This window comes from Ambystoma mexicanum, chromosome 11, assembly GCF_040938575.1.
Source record: "Ambystoma mexicanum isolate Mex_15411 chromosome 11, UKY_AmexF1_1, whole genome shotgun sequence".
Taxonomy (NCBI): Eukaryota; Metazoa; Chordata; class Amphibia; order Caudata; family Ambystomatidae; genus Ambystoma; species Ambystoma mexicanum.
The window spans coordinates 658,207,122-658,226,361 of NC_090934.1; the positions used below are offsets into that span (position 1 = coordinate 658,207,122).

The 19,240-nt window shown below is 45.3% G+C and overlaps 1 protein-coding gene across 2 annotated transcripts in view; it reads right to left on the minus strand.

Annotated features, from left to right (window-relative positions):
* The window catches only part of KIF18A (kinesin family member 18A), a 375,729-nt gene that overhangs the window by 84,011 nt on the left and 272,478 nt on the right, over positions 1-19,240 (minus strand). For both annotated transcript variants that reach the window (XM_069623518.1, XM_069623519.1), the window contains exon 16: positions 2,133-2,234. In XM_069623518.1, the coding sequence (XP_069479619.1) occupies positions 2,133-2,234 (102 nt within the window). The remainder of the gene's footprint in view (positions 1-2,132; positions 2,235-19,240) is intronic.

Below are 19,240 nucleotides of genomic sequence, written 5' to 3' on the forward strand. Positions count from 1 at the left end.
AAAGTCAACTTTAGGGCTCTCAGGTCAAGCAACCAGAATTTTCTAGTTCTCTCTCGCTGTAAACTCAAGAAGGTCGAGAATGGAGCCTTCTACATTGTGGCACCTAAACTCTGAAATTCTCTGACAGATTCTCAGACAGCACCCCTCCATCACCTCCTTCAAGAAGGCACTTAAGACATGGCTCTTTTACGGATTTCTCACTCTCATGTTGACCACTACCTCAGCCTATTTCTCTTATTCGTGATGATCTGATTACTTTATGTTTTTTTTGTTTGTCATGTATGCGCCCTTACGCCTCAGTGTTCACGGCTGCGCGTTAGAAATTGATTAATAAAAAATAAAATAAAAAGTGTACATGTGGCTGTGGTGGATTCCAAAATGTTATGGGCAAAACATTTGGTCTCAGGCAGTCTGGCTAGGGCTGATCTCTTTCAGCAGCTAGGAGATTAGCAAATGTACTTATCCATCAGCAGAATTTAAGGTTGCAGCCACAAAGGTTAGCATTGTTGGCCACCTGCCTACAGTGCGGGGGGTTTAAAAAAAATAAAGGAAACATTTCGCCCAGGGCATCTAGAGTTTGGCTTCTTTTCCCGAGGATGAGAGGATAAGTTGCCCAGAGGCTGAGGATGACGAAGGTAGGAGGCCTTGTGAAAGGGCATCTGACAGCACATCAACTAGGATGGGGGGGACACAATAGGTCCCTATTTCTCTGAGAAGATTCTGAACTTCGCATTGAGCCTACTTTTTCTTGGGCTTAACAGTGTGCACAGTGTCACAGATTTTTCTGGCCCCCTTCAGCATGTCTGGTGTCAAAAGGACCCATTCGTCTTTCTGTTTGGAGCACAGGTTTGGACCACACTATTGCCACATACCTCCCTGCCCCACTGGAGGGGTGGGGGGAGTTGTGGGCAGATGAAGCACCAAGTACCCAAACACCTGAATAACCCAGATGAAAATTCCTAACGGATGTTGGAACCGCATCAGTCGCGTCTGCATACCTAAATTCCACTGGGATTTGTTGTGGTCAGCAAGAGTTGTCTGGTTTAGGAGGTGCCAGCGAGGATGGAGGTGCCAGTGAAATTAGGGGTGCATTTAGAAGGCGGGGCTGGCACAGGCGTGGTCATCACAGAAGAGGTCAGTGGCCACAACTAAGGTTGGTATATAGTTTATGGATAGAGTCCGTGAAACAGCTGAAATGGTCAATAAGAGCAGTGAAAAAACAACGTCATATTGGGCAGGCCAAAAACAAGCTAACCTGCAACAAGACCGGTTCATCTTGGTCATATACCCTAGCGTTGGTTAACGTAATGAGGCTTGCAGTGAGGGCTTATGTGCAGGAAGGGGTCTGGCAATATAGGCCTCTGTATGCCTCTGGGAGCCTTAAAGGCAGAGGACAGGTGCTTGGGGTGGAGGTTGACGAACTTCTCTCAAAGTAGCTGATAACTCCACACTCATCTGAAGACTTAAACAATCTGGGATGGGGAAACAAGACTTTCATCTTATCGCTTGGTCAAGATCCGGGCTAAAGACCACACCAAGACTATAGGAAGGAGTTTGATCTGACAAAGTCCTTGCACCTCAGGTGAGGGTCGCTAGAACCCTTCCCTGCACAAGAGCACCACGGAAACATGTACCAATTATGGGAAGCCTGATTAAAATGACTTACCTTTTTGGGTGACAAAGTCTTTGATGTGTGACGGGTGGGGAATAGAAGGCTTCCTCCAGATTCTCTAGGCACATTCCGATTGGCCTGACAGAAGAAATTGCAGAGAGTGCAAAAAAACATGGGTAGGTGGGACAGAGAGCATGCGCAAGAGACGACCAGCGAAGTGGCATATCGGTGCATGCACTCTGCTGCTTTCAAAATGAATGCTGCTGCAAAGCAGGCTCCGGATCCAAAGCCTACGCAAACATGAAAAGTAGCAACATAACCGGAAAAGGCAGGCATATAAGGGACGTGGAATAGTAAGAACTATGAAAAATGGAACATGTTTCCCTAATAGTACAAAGGTACTTCCTAACAGCACTATTTTTAGAATACAGCATACTAAAGAGTCAAAGCTGATTGAGGAAGTGGAGAAAAAAAATCATCATTACAGTTAGGTTGCTCAGGTCATTTATTTCAGGCTCACCTTGGTAATTTCCGTTTCCTCACAGCTGCAGAAGTCATAGCCATATACGATGGCTTCTCCATTACTTTATTTGTAATAATGGGCAATGGCGGGACTGCACATCTATAAAATAAAAGTTAATTAAAAAGGCTGCCAACTTGAATATTAGATTTAGATTAATTGATTTGAAAATAGTTAAGAACAAATCATCACAAAAAATGAACTTTTGGTCAATGCAACGTGATGGGATATAAAAATGTGGTTGGGTTGATACATGCCTTTTCCAGTGATTTCGGGCTACACCAACACATACAATTGATGAATATGTACATTTTATTATCATTTGTATAGTAAACATCGGGGCACTGATGTGGTCTTGTGAAACAACCGGATTGTCAATGGAGGCTTGCAAACTGCTTCGTAGATGAACTTAGTCTGGTTAGAGTGCTTCATATGTTGGTTATACCAGATGCCATGCAAGAGGACCACAGATATACTTGCATTGTGGTGCTGCACTCTTGTGCTGTGTTGAAGTCCTGTTAATATAATAGCCAATTGCATTAGGAGATGAGAGCAACTAAAGTCTATTCAGGATCATGCAGCAGGAGGGCTGCCTAGGTCGGAACCATGTGCAGAGGTGCCATGTATAACAGTAGAAGATGTCAACCGTATTGCTGTGAGTGGATTTGTGCTTTTGTGGCGTATTGGCAGAATGGCGCCAGACTTTCATCATAGAACATGTAGGGATTGATCACAACTGCTACTTCTGTTGCATATTCCCTGGCATTTCAGCTGGTTAATCAACAACTCTATGAAGAAAGATATGCCAACTGATTGGGCAAGGCATTGCTTGTGTTTCAGGAATACTTCATTGGACCAGAATATCCTTATGTTCTCTGAGGAGAGCAGGGAAATGGCCAGGAAGAATATTAGACAGTTCTAGTTTCTATAGATTTGAGTGACACAAGGTTCTTTAAACCAAGAAGAAATGACTGCCAAAGAGGGATTCTGAAAATCCAAGTTGGGAATTCGAGTTGGTCAGTTACTTCAGAGTTTAGACCATAAAGACATGTTGACATTGTCCTGGAGTGCTTTGCAGGCAATGCAGGTACCATGAAGGAGATGTGGTGGGTTACTGGTAGCCAGCTAAGCATGCTTAGAAATGTGGACTAGGGATCAAGATTTTTAAAAAAGTATGGGCAGAGTTCTGGATATGGTGTTTGTGGAGCAGGTATATTGAGTAACATATGTTGAGATGACATCCATTAATGAGAACTGCAGTGCTAAAGTGCTATGTTTTGGAGGTTGACTGGACTCAGGACAATTAGCCAGTGAAGGGCACGGAACTGAGGAGATGGGGAAATATGCAGGAGGGATGGGGTGCAGCAGGAACATGTGAACGAGGGGTTAGTTGGGGTCTCTGGATAGGAGGGGGAGGTGAGCACAGAGGGTGGTGGAAAGGTGCAATGGGTAAAGGGAATTAGTAGAGGGGAATGCCTTCAAAGCACACTTTTTATTAAAACCACACAAACTTGTTACCACAGAGCCAGACCACCTACCTAGTTAAACAGTCTAGTCACTCACAAAACATTAGCAACTAGCATAGATCAGTGAATACCAAAAGACATCCTTGTTCATCAAAAGTGGGGCTATAACCATACTATCAGGCAAAAGTAATGTCAAGATGTCTTTGCAAATGTAAATGTATGCTTTACATGCAAAGCTATCCTTTTTTTAGGTCATTTCAACTCATACAATGTTAAAATGTATATCATGCCTAATTGGGCATGCCATTTTATCCCACAATGGAATCTCAATGTGATTGCAACCTAAGACATGTACATTTGAACTGCACCATATGCGTGGACATCGGCTATGCTATATCAGAATAAATTGTACCTGAAGCTAGGAACCATGCAACACTGCACACTAAGGAAGCAGACCAAGCTAGGAGGTCAAAGGGACAGATTACCACTGTACAAAAGCCATGCAACAGCAGAAAAGGCAGGGTGTATGATGGAGGCAGCTTTGTTTTCACAGCTGCAATTGAGTGTGATGCAGTTCTTGCAACCTTAATGGATGACGGAGAACTTGAGTGTTTTGGCTAAGAGTTGAAGAGGAAACGAGAAATAGAAGGGTTTAGTGATTTCTACAACTCCCACGCTAGTATCAGGTCCACAACTGTTTGAGAAAAGAAAAGGGCTCTAAACCCTCCCTCCCCATCTCTAGTGTACACACCAGCGTTCTGTGTAGAGGATAGATGGGAAATTAATGTAAAGAGTTTCAACTATGAACCGGCTTATTAGGGGTTCTTCCTTGTAGACACTAAGGATTTGGAAGACTATGAACATTTCTAGCAAAGGCAGCCTGGAAATCCACAAAACAAAGCAATGACCATTATGGTCACGGCCATAGCACATAGTACAGGTTGCAAAAACAGACCTGAACATACGTGCAGGCCAGTGCCAATGCTCACCCCCACTCCAGGCACCAGACCGATTTGAATACAAAAATTACATTCTAGAATTGTATCAGCCTCAGAGGAAGAGCAAGGAGTGCTCGAAACACGTGTCAGGCTGCATATGTTCTCATTAAATAATTTTCCAACTGAAGCAATCTCTGGACATTTTGTGTTGGCGCATTGAGACTGGAACACATGCTAATCCCTCAACATGTGAATATTTCCCCAATGAAAATAATCTACCTTTCCCTTTCTCACACGTGTTATAGCATCATTATTTGCATTTGAATTTTATTAGAGATTAACAAAATTCAGTATATAGGACAACGCAGGGCAGTGGCAATCCCAATCCCATTACTGGCTGTTTTACAAATGGAAGATGATTCTGGGAGTAAAAATATACTAACAATTGGGAATAGCCATCATTGGCTGTTAATGAGATATACAAGTTGGTAGTGGAGAAAAATCTCTGCAGGGAATGAGGTTGGTTAGGGATGAAGCGCGGATCAGAACCCGCTCAGGCGGTTGATTGCTGCATTGGTGGGGAGCCCAGAAACAGCTTGGGTTGGTGTGGAGATAGGAAGTATGGAGGCGGCAAAGGGGTGTTGGGAAGAGGGCAGCCACGTCCCACCCCCCCTAAGCGCTTTAGAGTGAGGCGAGATGCATTCAAAGCACTATGATGGGCCAGGGGAATGGGGGACAGTGAAAGGACCACCTCCCAATATAAAGGACCCCACTTCAATATTATCAAATATAAATCAACCCTCATAGTGTAGCGCAGGGCGCAAGCAACATTGCTATTAAGCGTAGAATGTTAGTAATCATAGGTAAAAGACAAGGCCTGCACAGGGAATGCAGCATTGCATGCACTAGGCCCAAATTGCGAGACAAGGGAAATCTCCGCCATGCCTGTGCCCCCATGAGGACAGCCCACACGCCCAACCACCACAACGCCTATTCATTGTTAGAACAGTGTTGCAAAGATGTGTTCTTTACTCAAGAGGAATGTGCCCTACAAGGCCATGATCACTAACCTGCGCCTGGTGTGCATGTTGTCTCACACTGGCCAAAGTATGACCCAGGCCATCCGCGGGCGTTCGTGTACTATAATGTAATAGAGGTTGTGAAACAATGGTTCATGTACAGGCATGGGTAAACTAGGCCTTGTGCATGTACTTTCCTGTCTGTTCAGAAGTGTCCTTTTCTCCCCAATCCATAGCATTATCTCGCACAGAATGTGCGACAGTATAGATCTTGCATTAGAGTTGGAAGGGTCTACACTCTGGGGACTTTTACTGTGTGTTGTTTTCAACTAAAAAGTACGTATTTGAATGTATAGTTGATTGATGTGTAATTATATAACAGAGTGTACATATTTAAATATACCTATCGAGAGGAATTTTCTGCGTTATCTATTGGGGCTACCTATGCCTACCCAACAGCCTTTTGCCGTTCCCCGATTGAAGCAAAACCTGCTCTACTTCATACAGTGATTTTGGTCCATCTTGTGTTTGGAACCCTGTTTGCCATTAGAATAGATTATCTCACACCTCTAAATAATGGATTTTGTAGATAACTCCTTAACATTCACATTCCTTTGCATGTCACTCAGATGGCCTCACAACCGTTAAGGTCATGGTTGACGCTCATACAAAACATATAGAAGCCTTAGCACTAACCACACTCAGTGCTGAAAACCTGGAGGATATTTGCTCATGAAAAAGTAAACAGTAAATTAAAATTTTGATGACTTTCTAGAACTGCTTTGGCTAAGCCTGTGTTCAGAGTCATCTACCCCTGGGGCAAGATAAAGTGTGGGGGAAGGGTTGCATTGTTCAACTATTTCTTAAGGAACAAAATCAAGGTGGACCATTTTTATCAACAAATTCCCATCAACTGCATGGTCACAGTAGCTTCCAATCACTTTCACTTCTTATTCAAATATTTATGCTCCTATCATGCTGAGCAAGAATGAGACGATGTCTGTATTTTAACTTATAGGGTGGTTTATAATCACAATCGTACTGCAAAGAGTTAAAAGGACTCACTGGTCAAGGAAGAGTGTCGTTCTGCGAGTTTGAGCAACTTGGAATATCCGATTAAGCTTCACTGAAACCGATCTAGGAGCTAAAACACAAGCTTAATGAGTACTTGTCTGAGCTGCCTATAATTATGTGACCAGTGGTCAAGGACATGCTACAGGTGCTGTTGAGTAATTGTGAAAGGGAGGCAGGCTCCTACCTAATAGTGCCCGAAGGGGTTATTTAATGCGGGAGACGCGGCACAACACACCAACCCAAACCTCCCCGAAACCTCTAGAACCCCTTAATGACCCCTCTGCCCACCCCGACCTACACAACCATGTGCTATTGGCAGTATCAGGTCAACAGATGAAGACCATTCAAAAAAACAAAAGGCAACCCCAATGCAAGTACTGATAAGAGGTGGCCCAAAGGAGCCATGAAGAGTGACTCACAGAACAAGAGAAACCGTTCTGGTGTTCTGCAAGGGAGGGGTCACCAAAACAACAAACAAATGATGGACTCTGTGACGGGGAGAACCATCCTGGATGTGGGCCAGCCGAGAAGGAAAGCAGCACTGGAGACAATCCAGCCCAGGGGACAATGCAGCCTAGGAGAAACAAAGGTGTAGCAGAGAACGCTCTGGGGAAGCTGAAAGCAGTCATCCTCTAGTGACAATAATCCTTTGCCCGTTGGTGCAGAGCTGGCCGGGGACATGGCTGGAGGCTGAGAAGCAGTGGCGCGACCTGGAGAAGGTGGACCGTGTGGTCCTGCAACAGCACCTACACCGCCTGACGAGCAGGAACAAAGAACCTGGAGCAGGAGCCGGGCAGACAGGGAAGGCCTGTGCAACGCTCCTGAATGAAGCAAAACCCCAGGAAGAACCAGCAGACCTTCCCGAAGCCAGCAGAGGTAAAGGGATTAACGCAGGAAATGGTAGGGGCATAAAACCTGAAAGAAAATACAAGTTAATTGGAAATAGTGAGTGCAGGTTAACTGAACTTGATACGAGTAATCCTCCTCGTGGCAGTACTTGGCAGAAGAGTGAACCAAGGAGGGCCGGCAAAAAAGGGAGAAAAGGTTTGAAACCCAAGCAAGATAAGGTTCTGAGACCCGAAACAAAATGAAGCAAGCATCATAGGGAGTCACCCTCAAGACAGTGTCAGATAAGGCCACTGGCCACCAGGGAAGGGTCTGGGACAGTGTCCAGAATTGCAGTGAGGAAGTCGAGTCTCCTGGCCACCAGGGAAGGATCTAGGTCCCTGTCCATTGCAATCAGTGGGGAAGAGGAAACCACTGGTGATACAGACGGGTCTGGGACCCCATCAAAGAGACATTAAAGCAAGTTACAAAGACAAAATATGAAAAATTACCTTCATGGTGATTCAGGTTCTCTTAGTCCTGGCTCTCTCTCCTTCACAACTGGTTGAGAACGCTGCATCCGCAGGCGGGCTGGAAAAGCTGGCTGAAAAAGATAGCAGTCACTAAGAGTTTTAGAAGGTGGAAGGGGCCTTCGTCACGCGTGTCCCTCCGCGCTTCAGACCCACACCTTACCTCTCGTTTCACCAACGGTCCACACCCAGTTCCTGTGGTTCGTCGAGGCGGTAGAATTCAAGTACATGCGTACTATTTGTGATGGCTGGGTCGGTGTTGTGTCGGAACGAGAGCCCGGACAAAGAACCTGAATCACAATGAAGGTCATTTTTAATTTCTCTGTCGTCCTGGCTCTCCCTCCTTCCCAACTGGTTGGGACCAGACTAAAAAGCCTTTGAATAAGCAAGGGTGGAGGAGACCGCATGTACAGGATCCCGGCAAACAAGTTGCGGAGAAACCAGTGGCCGAATTTTGCATCATTTCTGGATGATGGGTCCATGGCATAGTGCTTGCAAAAATCAAACAGGGTAGCCCAGGTAGGTGCTACAATGGGACAATGCCTAGTAAAGGCTACAGATGCTTCCTTGGCTCTAGTAGAATTAGCCGAAGTGTCAGCAGAGTCGCGAGCCCTTTCAAATCGTAAGCCTTGGAGATACAGGAGACAACCCATCTGGAAATAGAAGCCTTTGCTGCTTTGTTGCCAGGTGAAGGAACACCGTAGGTAATAAAGAGCTGTTCTGCTTTTCTTAACAGTTTGGTCCTTTCAAGGTACAATTTTAAAGTTCTTATTACATCTAGATTATACAATTTCTCTTCTGCCGCAGAAGCATGCGGTCTAGGAAGAAAAACGGGAAGACCCATTTCCTGGTTTAAGTGAAAATCGGATACCACCTTAGGCAGAAAGGAGGCGACTGTATGCAAGACAACCTTGCCTTTATGTAACACAATATATGGCTCCTTTGAAGAAAGAGCCCAGAGCTCACCAATTCGTTTAGCTGAAGTAATAGCCACTAAGAAGGCCGATTTCCAAGTTAGAAATTCTAAGTCGCATGAAGCCCTAGGCTCAAATGGTTTTTGCATTAGGGCTGATAAGACCACGTTGAGATCCCACTGAGGTGGAGGTTCACAAATAGGGGGATGTAAACTTAAAAGGCCCTCGAAGTGCCTTTTAATGGCTTCATTGGAAAGAGAAAAAGACATGCGTTCTCTATTTAGGTAAGCACCAATAAGTAATGTTTGCATGTGTCTACCTTGACACCGGTGGAAGTAAGAGAAGACATGAAGGACATGACATCAATAGAGGCCTTTAGTGGGTTAAATAAGGCCCAGTGACAGAAAAGTAACCATTTGCTACAATATTGCTTCTTAGTTGAAGCTTTTCTGGAGGCCGATATAATAGCAATGTTTTGTTCTGACAAATGTAAGTGGGAGAAGGCTATATTTTATGAATTAATGGAAGAGGTGGGAAGCCATAAAGTATTAGATTTGACCAATCCACATGTAGAGCATCTCCCAGGGACAGAAGACCCTGAGCTTGCCTTAATGCAAACTGCGGGCAAAGTGAGTTGTGCTGGTTGGCATAGAGGTCTACTGATGGATGGCCCCATTTCTGAAATATCATGTGTGCTACTGATGGTTTCCGCTCCCATTCCTGCAGAGCTGACTAACCTGCTTAGTTTGACCGCCCGGATGTCGTTCTTCCCCCTCGAGATGGGACGACAACAAGAAAATGTGATTTGAATGGCCCAATACCAAATTTGCTCTGGTAGGAGAGACAGGGGGCGGGAGTTAGTTCCTCCTGCTTGTTGATATAAAACATTGCAGTGGTATTGTCCATTAGAATTTTCAACACCTTTCCATGAATTGAGGGAAGAAACATTTTTAGAGTTAAAAATATGGCTCTTCGTTCCAGGACATTTATGTGGTCCTTCCTTTCCTGTGATGACCAAAGACCGTGAGCGGTAAAGGCTTTGACAATGGCCTCCCCAACCCTACTCTGAAGAGTCCGTTATGACTATTTGGTGAGGTGGAAACGGAGACCCTATTAGCAAGTTCTCTGGGGAGTTCCACCAGAGCAGAGAGTCTTGAACTTGACCTAGAATTTGGATCTTTATTTCCTGGGGATCCGAGAGCCGATTCCAGTTGAGAGCAAGATGCCACTGGGTCGTTCTCATTTGGAGCCTTGCAAAGGGAACTAGGTTTATGCAAGAAGTCATGAGGCCCAAGAGCATTCGAAACCACCAAGCTGTCAGTGACTGGGGGGTAGAGAACCCAACAATGGTTTGTTGAATGGCTTCCACTCTTTCCAAGGGTGGAAAGGCTTTGTGCAGAGTAGTATCTATAACTGTTCCTAAGAATTGAATCTTTTGCGAGGGACTTAGTTGGGATTTTGTCACATTTATGGAGAACCCCCGGTTTGAACAGAGTATGGTAAGTGATTTGCAACTTCTGAAGCAATTCGGAGACTGGGCTTTGAGAAGCCAGTCATCTAGGTAGGGGTATAGATGGACTGTCTGCAGCCAAAAGGTAGGCTGCCAGTGGCCCCATACCTTTTGTGAAAACCCTGGGAGCAGAATTTAGCCCGAATAGTAGATATGTGAACTGGTAATGAGACCTTCCTATTGTAAATCCCAGAAACTGACGGTGTTTGCAGATGGGGATGTGAAAATATGAATCCTGTAGTTTTACAGATGACATCTAATTGTTTGGATGTAGAGAAGCCAGAATCTGAGGAATGGTTATCATATGGAAGGTATCCAGAGACAGAAATTGGTTGAGGTTTGAAAGGTCCAGAATTGGACGGATCCTGCCCGATTTCTTTGGGATCAGAAAGTAACAAGTAAAATCCCTGACATACTTCCTCTTGGGGAACCAATTCTATCGCTCCTAGAAGGAGTTTTTGAATCTCTTCCAGGAGCTCCTAGAAGCAGTTTTTGAATCTCTCCCAGGAGCTCCTAGAAGGAGTTTTTGAATCTCTTCCACAAGCTCTGAGGGATGATTTTTAGAGCTTTCGACAAGAGGAAGGTGGGATAGCTGGAAGAGCAGAGTGGTAACCATGTTGAAAAATATTTAGAACCCACTCCTCTTGAGTAATCTAAGTCTGAAAGCCTTCCTGCTACCAGGGATGTATGCTCCTCGATGATGGTTGGAGTGGAAGGTATGTACATAACTTCTTTTGCTACTGAGCAGAATTAGAGGAAGAGGGAGGGGCCGATTTATTCTTTGGTCTATACCTTCTCTTTTTGGAAGAGTAGAACGATTTAGCAGAAGTGGAAGAACCACTGTTGCCTTGTGTACATGGTTGGTTTAAATGCCTTGAAGTTTTGGTGATATGGTTGTTTCACCGAGATGGAGCTGAGAGTTTCAGCTACTGTGACACTGGCCTTACATTTCTGTAGGAGCTCATCTGTAGATGGGTCAAACAATGTTTTGCCATTGAATGGAAGGTTAAGCACTTTCGCCTGGATATCCTGGGGAAGGGAGGATGCAGTCAAACAAGCGTGCCTACACATGCAGACTGCACTAGTAACCGCCATAGCAGTTGTGTCAGTTAGGCCTTTAACGACTTGAAGCTATTGCATAGCAGCTTCTCTGCCTTCAGAGATCCAGAAAGAGAACTTGTCTGCAACTTCTTGAGGTAGCATGTCAGTGAAATGCTCCAGATTCTCCCAGTTAAAGATATTAAATCCCGTCAGAACTGTAGCAGTGTTAACCTGCCTAAGTTGTAAGGAAGAGGGGGTGTAGACTTTTTACCTTGGGTCGACCATGCTTTTGCAGTTTTATCAAGCACTGAAGCTGGAAATGGAGAAGGGCCTTTACCCTTTTTGCCAAGGACAGCAGAGACTACTGCTGATTGAGCTGAAAAATTTCCCACAAGTATGAAGGGTTCGTCCTTCGGCACCATGTATTTATTATCTAGGGCCTTGGAGAGGTGGGGATCGGAGTGAGGTTTTCCCTAACGAGCTAGAGCTTGCTCCATGGGCATTGGAATCTTCGACTGCTGTGATGGCAGTTTCCCAAAGACACCAGCCATTTCAGACTTATCCTTTGGAAGGATTTCATGAGCCTGCATGGCTTTAGTGTTAATGTCATGGAACACCTTAGAAGGTGAATGAGTGGTGTCATCCTCTCAATCCGAGTCAGTGTCTTTTGACATGTTCAGTTTTTTGGGTGGAGGTGCAGGGTCCTCATTGTCCACTCACCAGTAAAGGGTCAGGAGTAGGGGCTACTGGAACCAATCCCTGAGGTAATACTGGTGACATTTTGTCCTTGATGCGTTGAGCCAAGACTTCAAGGAAGGACTCAGAAAGCATGGTTTCCAGTGCAGTGTTAGCGATGTCGTTTGCAATTTGGGAAGGGCTAGGTAGAGTTTCTTCCAATCTGATAGAAGTAGAAGAGTCAGCCCTATTAAGTGGTTGGCTAGGATTGAAAATGTTCAGTACCACTGGTCTAGGCACCTGAATGTTCATTAGAACCAGTTGTGGTGTAGGATGGGATGGCACCAGTGTAAGTTGACCCAAATTGTCCTTCGATTGGGGACAGATTTGAGGTAAAATGTAAGGAGTCTGAGCTCTCATTGGAGTGCTGAACAATTGTTCTGGTGGAGCTAAAAAACGTGGAAGCATCAAAGTCTTCCGAGTCAGAAATTAGAGGTGAATTATCTTTCTGGCGCTCTGGTACTGAGCCCGAGACAAAGGTCACAGGAGATTTCTTCCGTTTGTGTTTTTGTGGAGAATTCGGTTCCGGACTAGATCTTGAATGAGAGTACTTATGCCTCTTATGAGAGGACTTCTGAGATTTCCTCGGTACCAAGAAACTTGCAAGCTAAACTGCGGTAGTTGAGGGTAAAACCTTTTTCTTTTGGTATCAACTACCAGAGGTTTTTTGTGCAGAAGCAGCCTTGGCTTTGTCCTGTACAGGGGAATCTGAATGGAACGAATCAACCCCGGAGGCGTGAGGTTTGCACGTACCCTTGCCTGTTCAGTGTACAGAGGCAATAGAGGGTTTTGCCGGTACTGTTATTATTTTGTCCAGAGTAAATAACTCTTCCGGTACCGGGTGGGTCTTCTGTGCCCCTTTCCCATCTGGAGGTACGAACACTTTCCCACCCAGAGGTACTTTCAGGTGAATAGGCTGGGGGTTTCCCCCTGAATGGTCCTGTGAAAACTCCACAACTGAGGAGGCAGTCTTCTGTTGGGTACCGACGGCCGGTGCCGAAACTAGTACCTCACCTGAAGGTAGTCACCCTCTTACTGATATCGGCCACCCTTCTGTTCCAAACGAAGTCTTAGGTCGCCTTCGGTACTGGTCCCAGCTCAGATATGGAGAAAAGATGAGTCTGCAGAGACCTCCGGTGAATCCCACAGCAAAACATGCAGGTACTCACCGGGTGACAGCAGATGCAGGAATGGTGGGGATCGGCCACTGAAAAAATGCTTCCAGCAATGGATGCACTTGCTTGAAGCCCGTCGCATACAGCATGCTTTTAGGGAGCCACCACAAATTGAAAAAATAAAATAAAGAACCAATCACTAGGAAAAAAGGATGCACTCGAAGGAATGCCCCAAAAGGGAGACACAGCGCAGCCAAAAATTACGACCCGCCCAGTATGCGGAAAAACAGGAACTGGGTGTTAACTGTTGGTGACGGGAGGGTAGGTGTGAGACCAGCGCACGGTGGGTCGCACGCGTGGCTTAGGCTCTTCCCCCTTCTAAAACTAAACTTTTTCAGCCAGTTGTTTTTCCGGCCTGCCTGCGCAAACCAGTTGGGAAAGAGGGAGAGCCAGGACAACAGAGAAATAAATATATACATCAATCTGAAAGCTCTGACTATCGAGGGATACCAGGAGAAGGTAATCATTCTCCTAGCAATAAAGCAGAGGCAGAGAGATGCCAGGGGAAGGAGAGTTATTCCCCCTGGCTGTGGTGTATCAAGAGCAGACCAAGAGAAGGGAGGCATTGAGATAAAAGTCAAATTGGTGACGCCAGGAGATGTGGCTTCTTAGGCAGTATATCAAGAAATACTAGTGGAAGGGAGCTATTCTCCTAGCGAGAACCGTGCATAAAGCCTGTTTTGAAAACCTGCAAATCAGGGGAAGGAAGTCATTCCCCCTGGCATTTATGTTTGAAGGAAAATTTTGGTTAAGTAACAATCCAGGAATGGGAGAATGGAACAACTCTCCTAAAAGAAGGAACCTTGTGTTAGTTTACTCTTGAGGTTTATAGTGTGAGGGATAGAAGTAGGTTTTGACACATGATGATGGTTTATTCTTTGATGGATTCCTAACAGACCCTCTCAGTATCAGTTTTGAGGCAGGAAAATCCCTCTTAGAAGTTAGAGATAGCAAGGACTTCTTTTCTAATTGTTATAATAAAAGTCTATAACCAATATAACGAAAAACATGCCACCTTTGTGTTAATTTCCTCCTTCCATACCCTTACAGTCTCGGACAAAAGGTGTATTTATCCGCCGCATTTCAGTTGTATACTAAGACTGTTCAAGCTGCTGTGATCGAATGAGTCTTCCGCTAGTTTTAAGCATTTATATAGCACATCATTCATTATGGTGATCTCTTAAGAGAGGAAGAGATTTGAGAAACAATGGAACCACCCCACCCCCTGACTTTTTTCTTGCCCAAGGTGTAGATGCTTTTTAACACAGGCTTAGCTAGGGCAATTCTAGAAGGTTAATGGAAACAATTGTTATGTTATATGGATTTGTACAGCACACGTTCGCCAGAAGGCATCATGGCGCTAAGGAGGCAAGAGGGGCGACAGCAACAGAGGAACCTACGGCCTAAAACAGTAGTGTTTTCAAAGAACAGCAGAAAAGAAAATGAATGTTCATGGCTCGCATGGCCAATGGGAGGTCGTACAATGCCTTTGCAGCCATAATTGAAAAAGCCCGGCCAGCTATGCGAGCTAATCTGATACGAGGAACAGATAGCAAAAAGACGGGCTCAGAGAGCAGAGGGCAAGCATGAATATATCGTGGCAACATTTCCTGGATATATTCTGCCCCAAGCTGATAAAAAGTGTGGTGAACGATACACATAAGCTTGAAGAGAATTCTCTTCTCAATGGGAAGCCAGTGAAGTTGTCTCAGGAGTGGAGACGAAAAGAGGGGTGCAACACCGCTCTGGCACCAGTGTTTTGAAGCAGCTGGAGCCAATTGATGAGATACCAGGGTTGCTCAAAGCAAAGCGAGTTGAAATAGTCAGTCGTGCTAAGCACCAATGCTGCCACCACCGGGGAATGACATTTTTATGGCACAAAAGGAAGCACTTTACATAAAGTGCGAAGTTTGAAATAACTAGATTTACATACCGCCGCCACTTGATCAGCCATAGATAAAGAGGCAGATATTTTTACTCCCAGATTTTTCACTGAGGCTGATGGTAGAGGACAGGGGTAGAGGGAAGAAGGCCACAATTCTGGCGTCCAAAAGGAAAGAGGGCTGGAAGTTCCAACAACAAGCACCTCTGCCTTATTGCCATTGAGCTTTAGCCAGTTGGCTGCCATCAAGGAGCTTAGGTCCTCCAGATGTTTTCTCAGCTTGCATGCAGTATCCGAGTGAGTGAAGTTCAAACGAATCAGGATCTGCGTGTCGTTGGCATAAGAATAGTATCTAAAACCATGAGATATAATGAGAAGGAGAAGGGATCTGATATACGGTGGTCAGTCAAAATGTCGAAAATAAAATGTAGAATGACAATAATGTCGAAAAATAAATGTAGAAAAAAAAATGTCGAATTCCCTCTTTTTTAATTATATATTTATGTTGGGGTCTGGGAATAAAAAACTTCATAAAATAAAATTCGAAATGTTTTTTTCTACATTTATTTTTCGACATTTTGACTTTCTACATTATGACTATAAACCCTGATATAGATGTTGAACACTGATTGAGAATGGCCTGCCAAAAAAAGCAGAAAACCAGTCCAGCACCTGGCCAGAGATACCAGCATCCACCAGCCGGGAAAGCAGGGTGGGGTGGTTCACCATATCAAAAGCAGCAGACAGATCTAACAGTACTACTGCGCCTAATCAACCAGGCAGGCCAGATCGTCCATTACAGAGTTGAGGACAGATTCAGTCCCCCTCCCAGGCCGGAAACCAGACTGAAAGGGATCAAAGAACCCAGAAGATGAAAGGATGAAATAAGAGGGGGCACTAGGGCCTCTAAAACCTTACTCGAGAAGGGCAACAGAGAGCTACGACGGAAACTGGCCAGCTCCCCAGGATCCAAAGATGGCTTCTTCAACAAAGGAAGCACCAAAGCATGTTTCAGAGGGCTGGGACTCAGTCCTTCTTGAAATGAAGCATTGATTGCAGTGGTCATGAGGAATCGGGTCTCCCGAAATGTCTTTGAGCAGAGTTAAAGGAATAGCATTACCCGCAGAGGCAGATTTAAGAAGGTGAATTGCTTTAGGTATGTCTGTATCTGAGAACAGCGGAAAGGAGGCCCATGTAGCACTAGAGGCGGGCAATATGGGAGGACTAGAGACTGCAGAGGTGAGGGCAACAGCAGCTCTAATACTATTACAAATAGTTTCGAACTTAGAGAGGAAACAAGAGGAGAGAGAATCACACAGATCCTGTGAGGGAACTATCAGAAAGCCCGCTTTTGCAGGTGAAGAAAGGGATTGTACCAACTCAAACAAGGCCTTAGGTTTATTGATGGCACTTTCCACCTTCTTACTGAAATGAGCTTTTTTGCAGACGTAATAGCTTTTTGCTGGCCCGTCAGAAGACGGCAGAATTTGAGTTTAGCTTCAGGTGTATAGCCTTTTCTCCATTTCCTCTCTGCCCGTCTACAGCGCAATTTTTCCACCCCAAGTTCATCCGAGAATCAAGGTTTCAGAGAGATGGCTCTTAGCTTTGCAAAGTCTCAGAGGAGCCAGGCGATCAGCCACATCAGAAAAGGCAGCCTCTATAGTGGTCAGATAGCAAGGGCCACCTAGACAAACCTGCGACTGAATGGACGCTGCTAACTCATGGTTGGGCACTTTACACCAATTACGTCTCAAAGAAGTATGTTTAGTCGTCTGGGGAGTAGGATCCGACTGAGAGATGGAAAAAGGGATCAGAAAATAGTCTGACCACAGCAGGGCACAAGGGGCGGAGACAGACAGGTTAGGGGCACAAATAAAGTAAGATATTGCCCAGCTGGTATGTAGGTTCTGTAATCAGCTGGGGCAGGCCGCGATCTTCCAATAATGACAGCAAAATCAATAGCTGGCAACCATTACATGTGTTGGCCGGTAAGTTGAAGTCTCCAACAACCCATAGATTAGAATATTTAATCAGCAGCTCAGATGCCAGTTCCAGGAAATCAGTGCAAAAAGCAGCAGCAGCAGCAGCAGGATGACGATAAACTACAAGAATTGTGTACATAATCGTAGGAGACAGAGATGCGGGGCAGGAGACACTCCATCTTGAGGGAGTGAGCCGGCACACTACAAGTCATGTTATATATGTCCTTGTGTAAGATGGCCACTGCGCCACCCGGGTGAAAAGAAACACGGTCTACATGAGCCAGATAATAATTTGGGTGCAGAGCTTGAACTATAGCGGGCCCTGTGGTTTCACGTAGCCATGTCTATGTCTCTGTAAAAATTAGGAGATCAGGCTGGGAAGCAGAAACCAGGTCATGACAGCACATGGCATCCGCCACCAGAGAACTTGCATTTAGCAGTCGACACTGAATGCCGACTGCCAGAGTAGCATTAGTTAAAACTGATGATGTTACAAAGCCAGGAGGCCAGCTGGTCTTAAGTGGAGCCACAGAAAGCAGACTGCTACGTGTCCGAGAACTCACTCAGCCTGGCGTGACAGTAGCAGCATGCCAGCTGTGCCCCAACGTGCACGGAAAGGCTCAGACGGGCTTGTCCTAAGCACGCCTTTGGCCCGCTGATGGTGTGCACACCGCACCCGTCTGCGGCCGTGTGCTTACAGCACATAAATGACGACAGTGATCACGTGGGAGGCAAGAAAAAGCTGAACCACAGAAAGGAAAAGAGGATTGCCAAGCAGCATAATCACCTGTAGTTAAAATCAAAATGAACTGAGCATATAAAACAAATACACCGTCCTAAAATGTAGCAGCAGAGTAAGTAAAACTGAAATATAGCAGCAAGTAAAAAGGCAAGGAGCGCCACTAAAATGAAACCAATTAGGCAGTTCAATAGCAAGCGCCGAGTTTGTCCATTTCCATAAGCAAATATGCTCCAGGATTTTAATACTGCGTCTAAAACACACTGCTACAGCTTCTATACATTTTGCATGTGGGTCAGCCATGACCTTAATAGTTGCGAAACCATTTGAAGATCCCCAATTGTGGGGGGCGGTGGCCTTCCGTTTTGTTGGGTGAGCCATGTTTTGAGGGCACGACTGAAGGAAAGATGATCAGAGATTGCTTTGACCCTTAGGGTAAAACTAAAAGTAATGAAGGTGCTTTGGATTTGTTGATGGAGGGGGTGGTGAGCATGGATCTTGATTATGAACAGAGGTTTCAGGAGGGAACATATTGGTTGCATTGCGACAAAAGGAAAGGGGACCAATCTTGTTGAAAGCATGGCAAGTGATGCAGAGGGATTTAAAGGCAATGCTTTAGTGAAGAGGAAGCCAGTGGGAGGAGAATAGACCGGAGGGTGATGTGATCATCTCTTGAGGTGGGGCAGATGATGAGTGGCAGTGTTCCGTACCCAAAGGAGTGCTCAAATTAGTTCAAAGCCCCAGAAAAGGTATGGAACAAGTTACTTACCTGTAACTGTTGTTCTCCAGCATGGGTCTGCCATGGATTCACATGCTCATGAATATTCCCCGTCGTCAGGCTGGGAATCCTCGGTAAAGAAAAAATCAGTATCAGTTTCGTTTCTGATCTGTCTTTCTTAGTAGTAACCAATCACTGATCTCTGGGTCATACTGCCCCCAGCCAATGACTGCCCTCTCTCTAAACCCCGCCTCCGGCAGCCATCCTCAGATTTGGTAGCATGCCAAGAGGCAGTATGACCAAGTGAAGAGCCGCAGAGGGGTAGGTGGGAGGGTTCGCATGTGAATCCATGCCAGACCCATGCTGGAGAACAACAGTTACAGGTAAGTAACTTGTTCCTTCTCCAGCATGGGGTCTGGCATGGATTCACATGCTCATGAATAAAAGAATACATAGCAGTATACACAAGGCTCAACATTAAGCATTACATACAAACTCAACATTAAGCAATTCTTACCTCCTCACCAGACTCACCTTAGGCAAACAGGTTGCAGAGTACT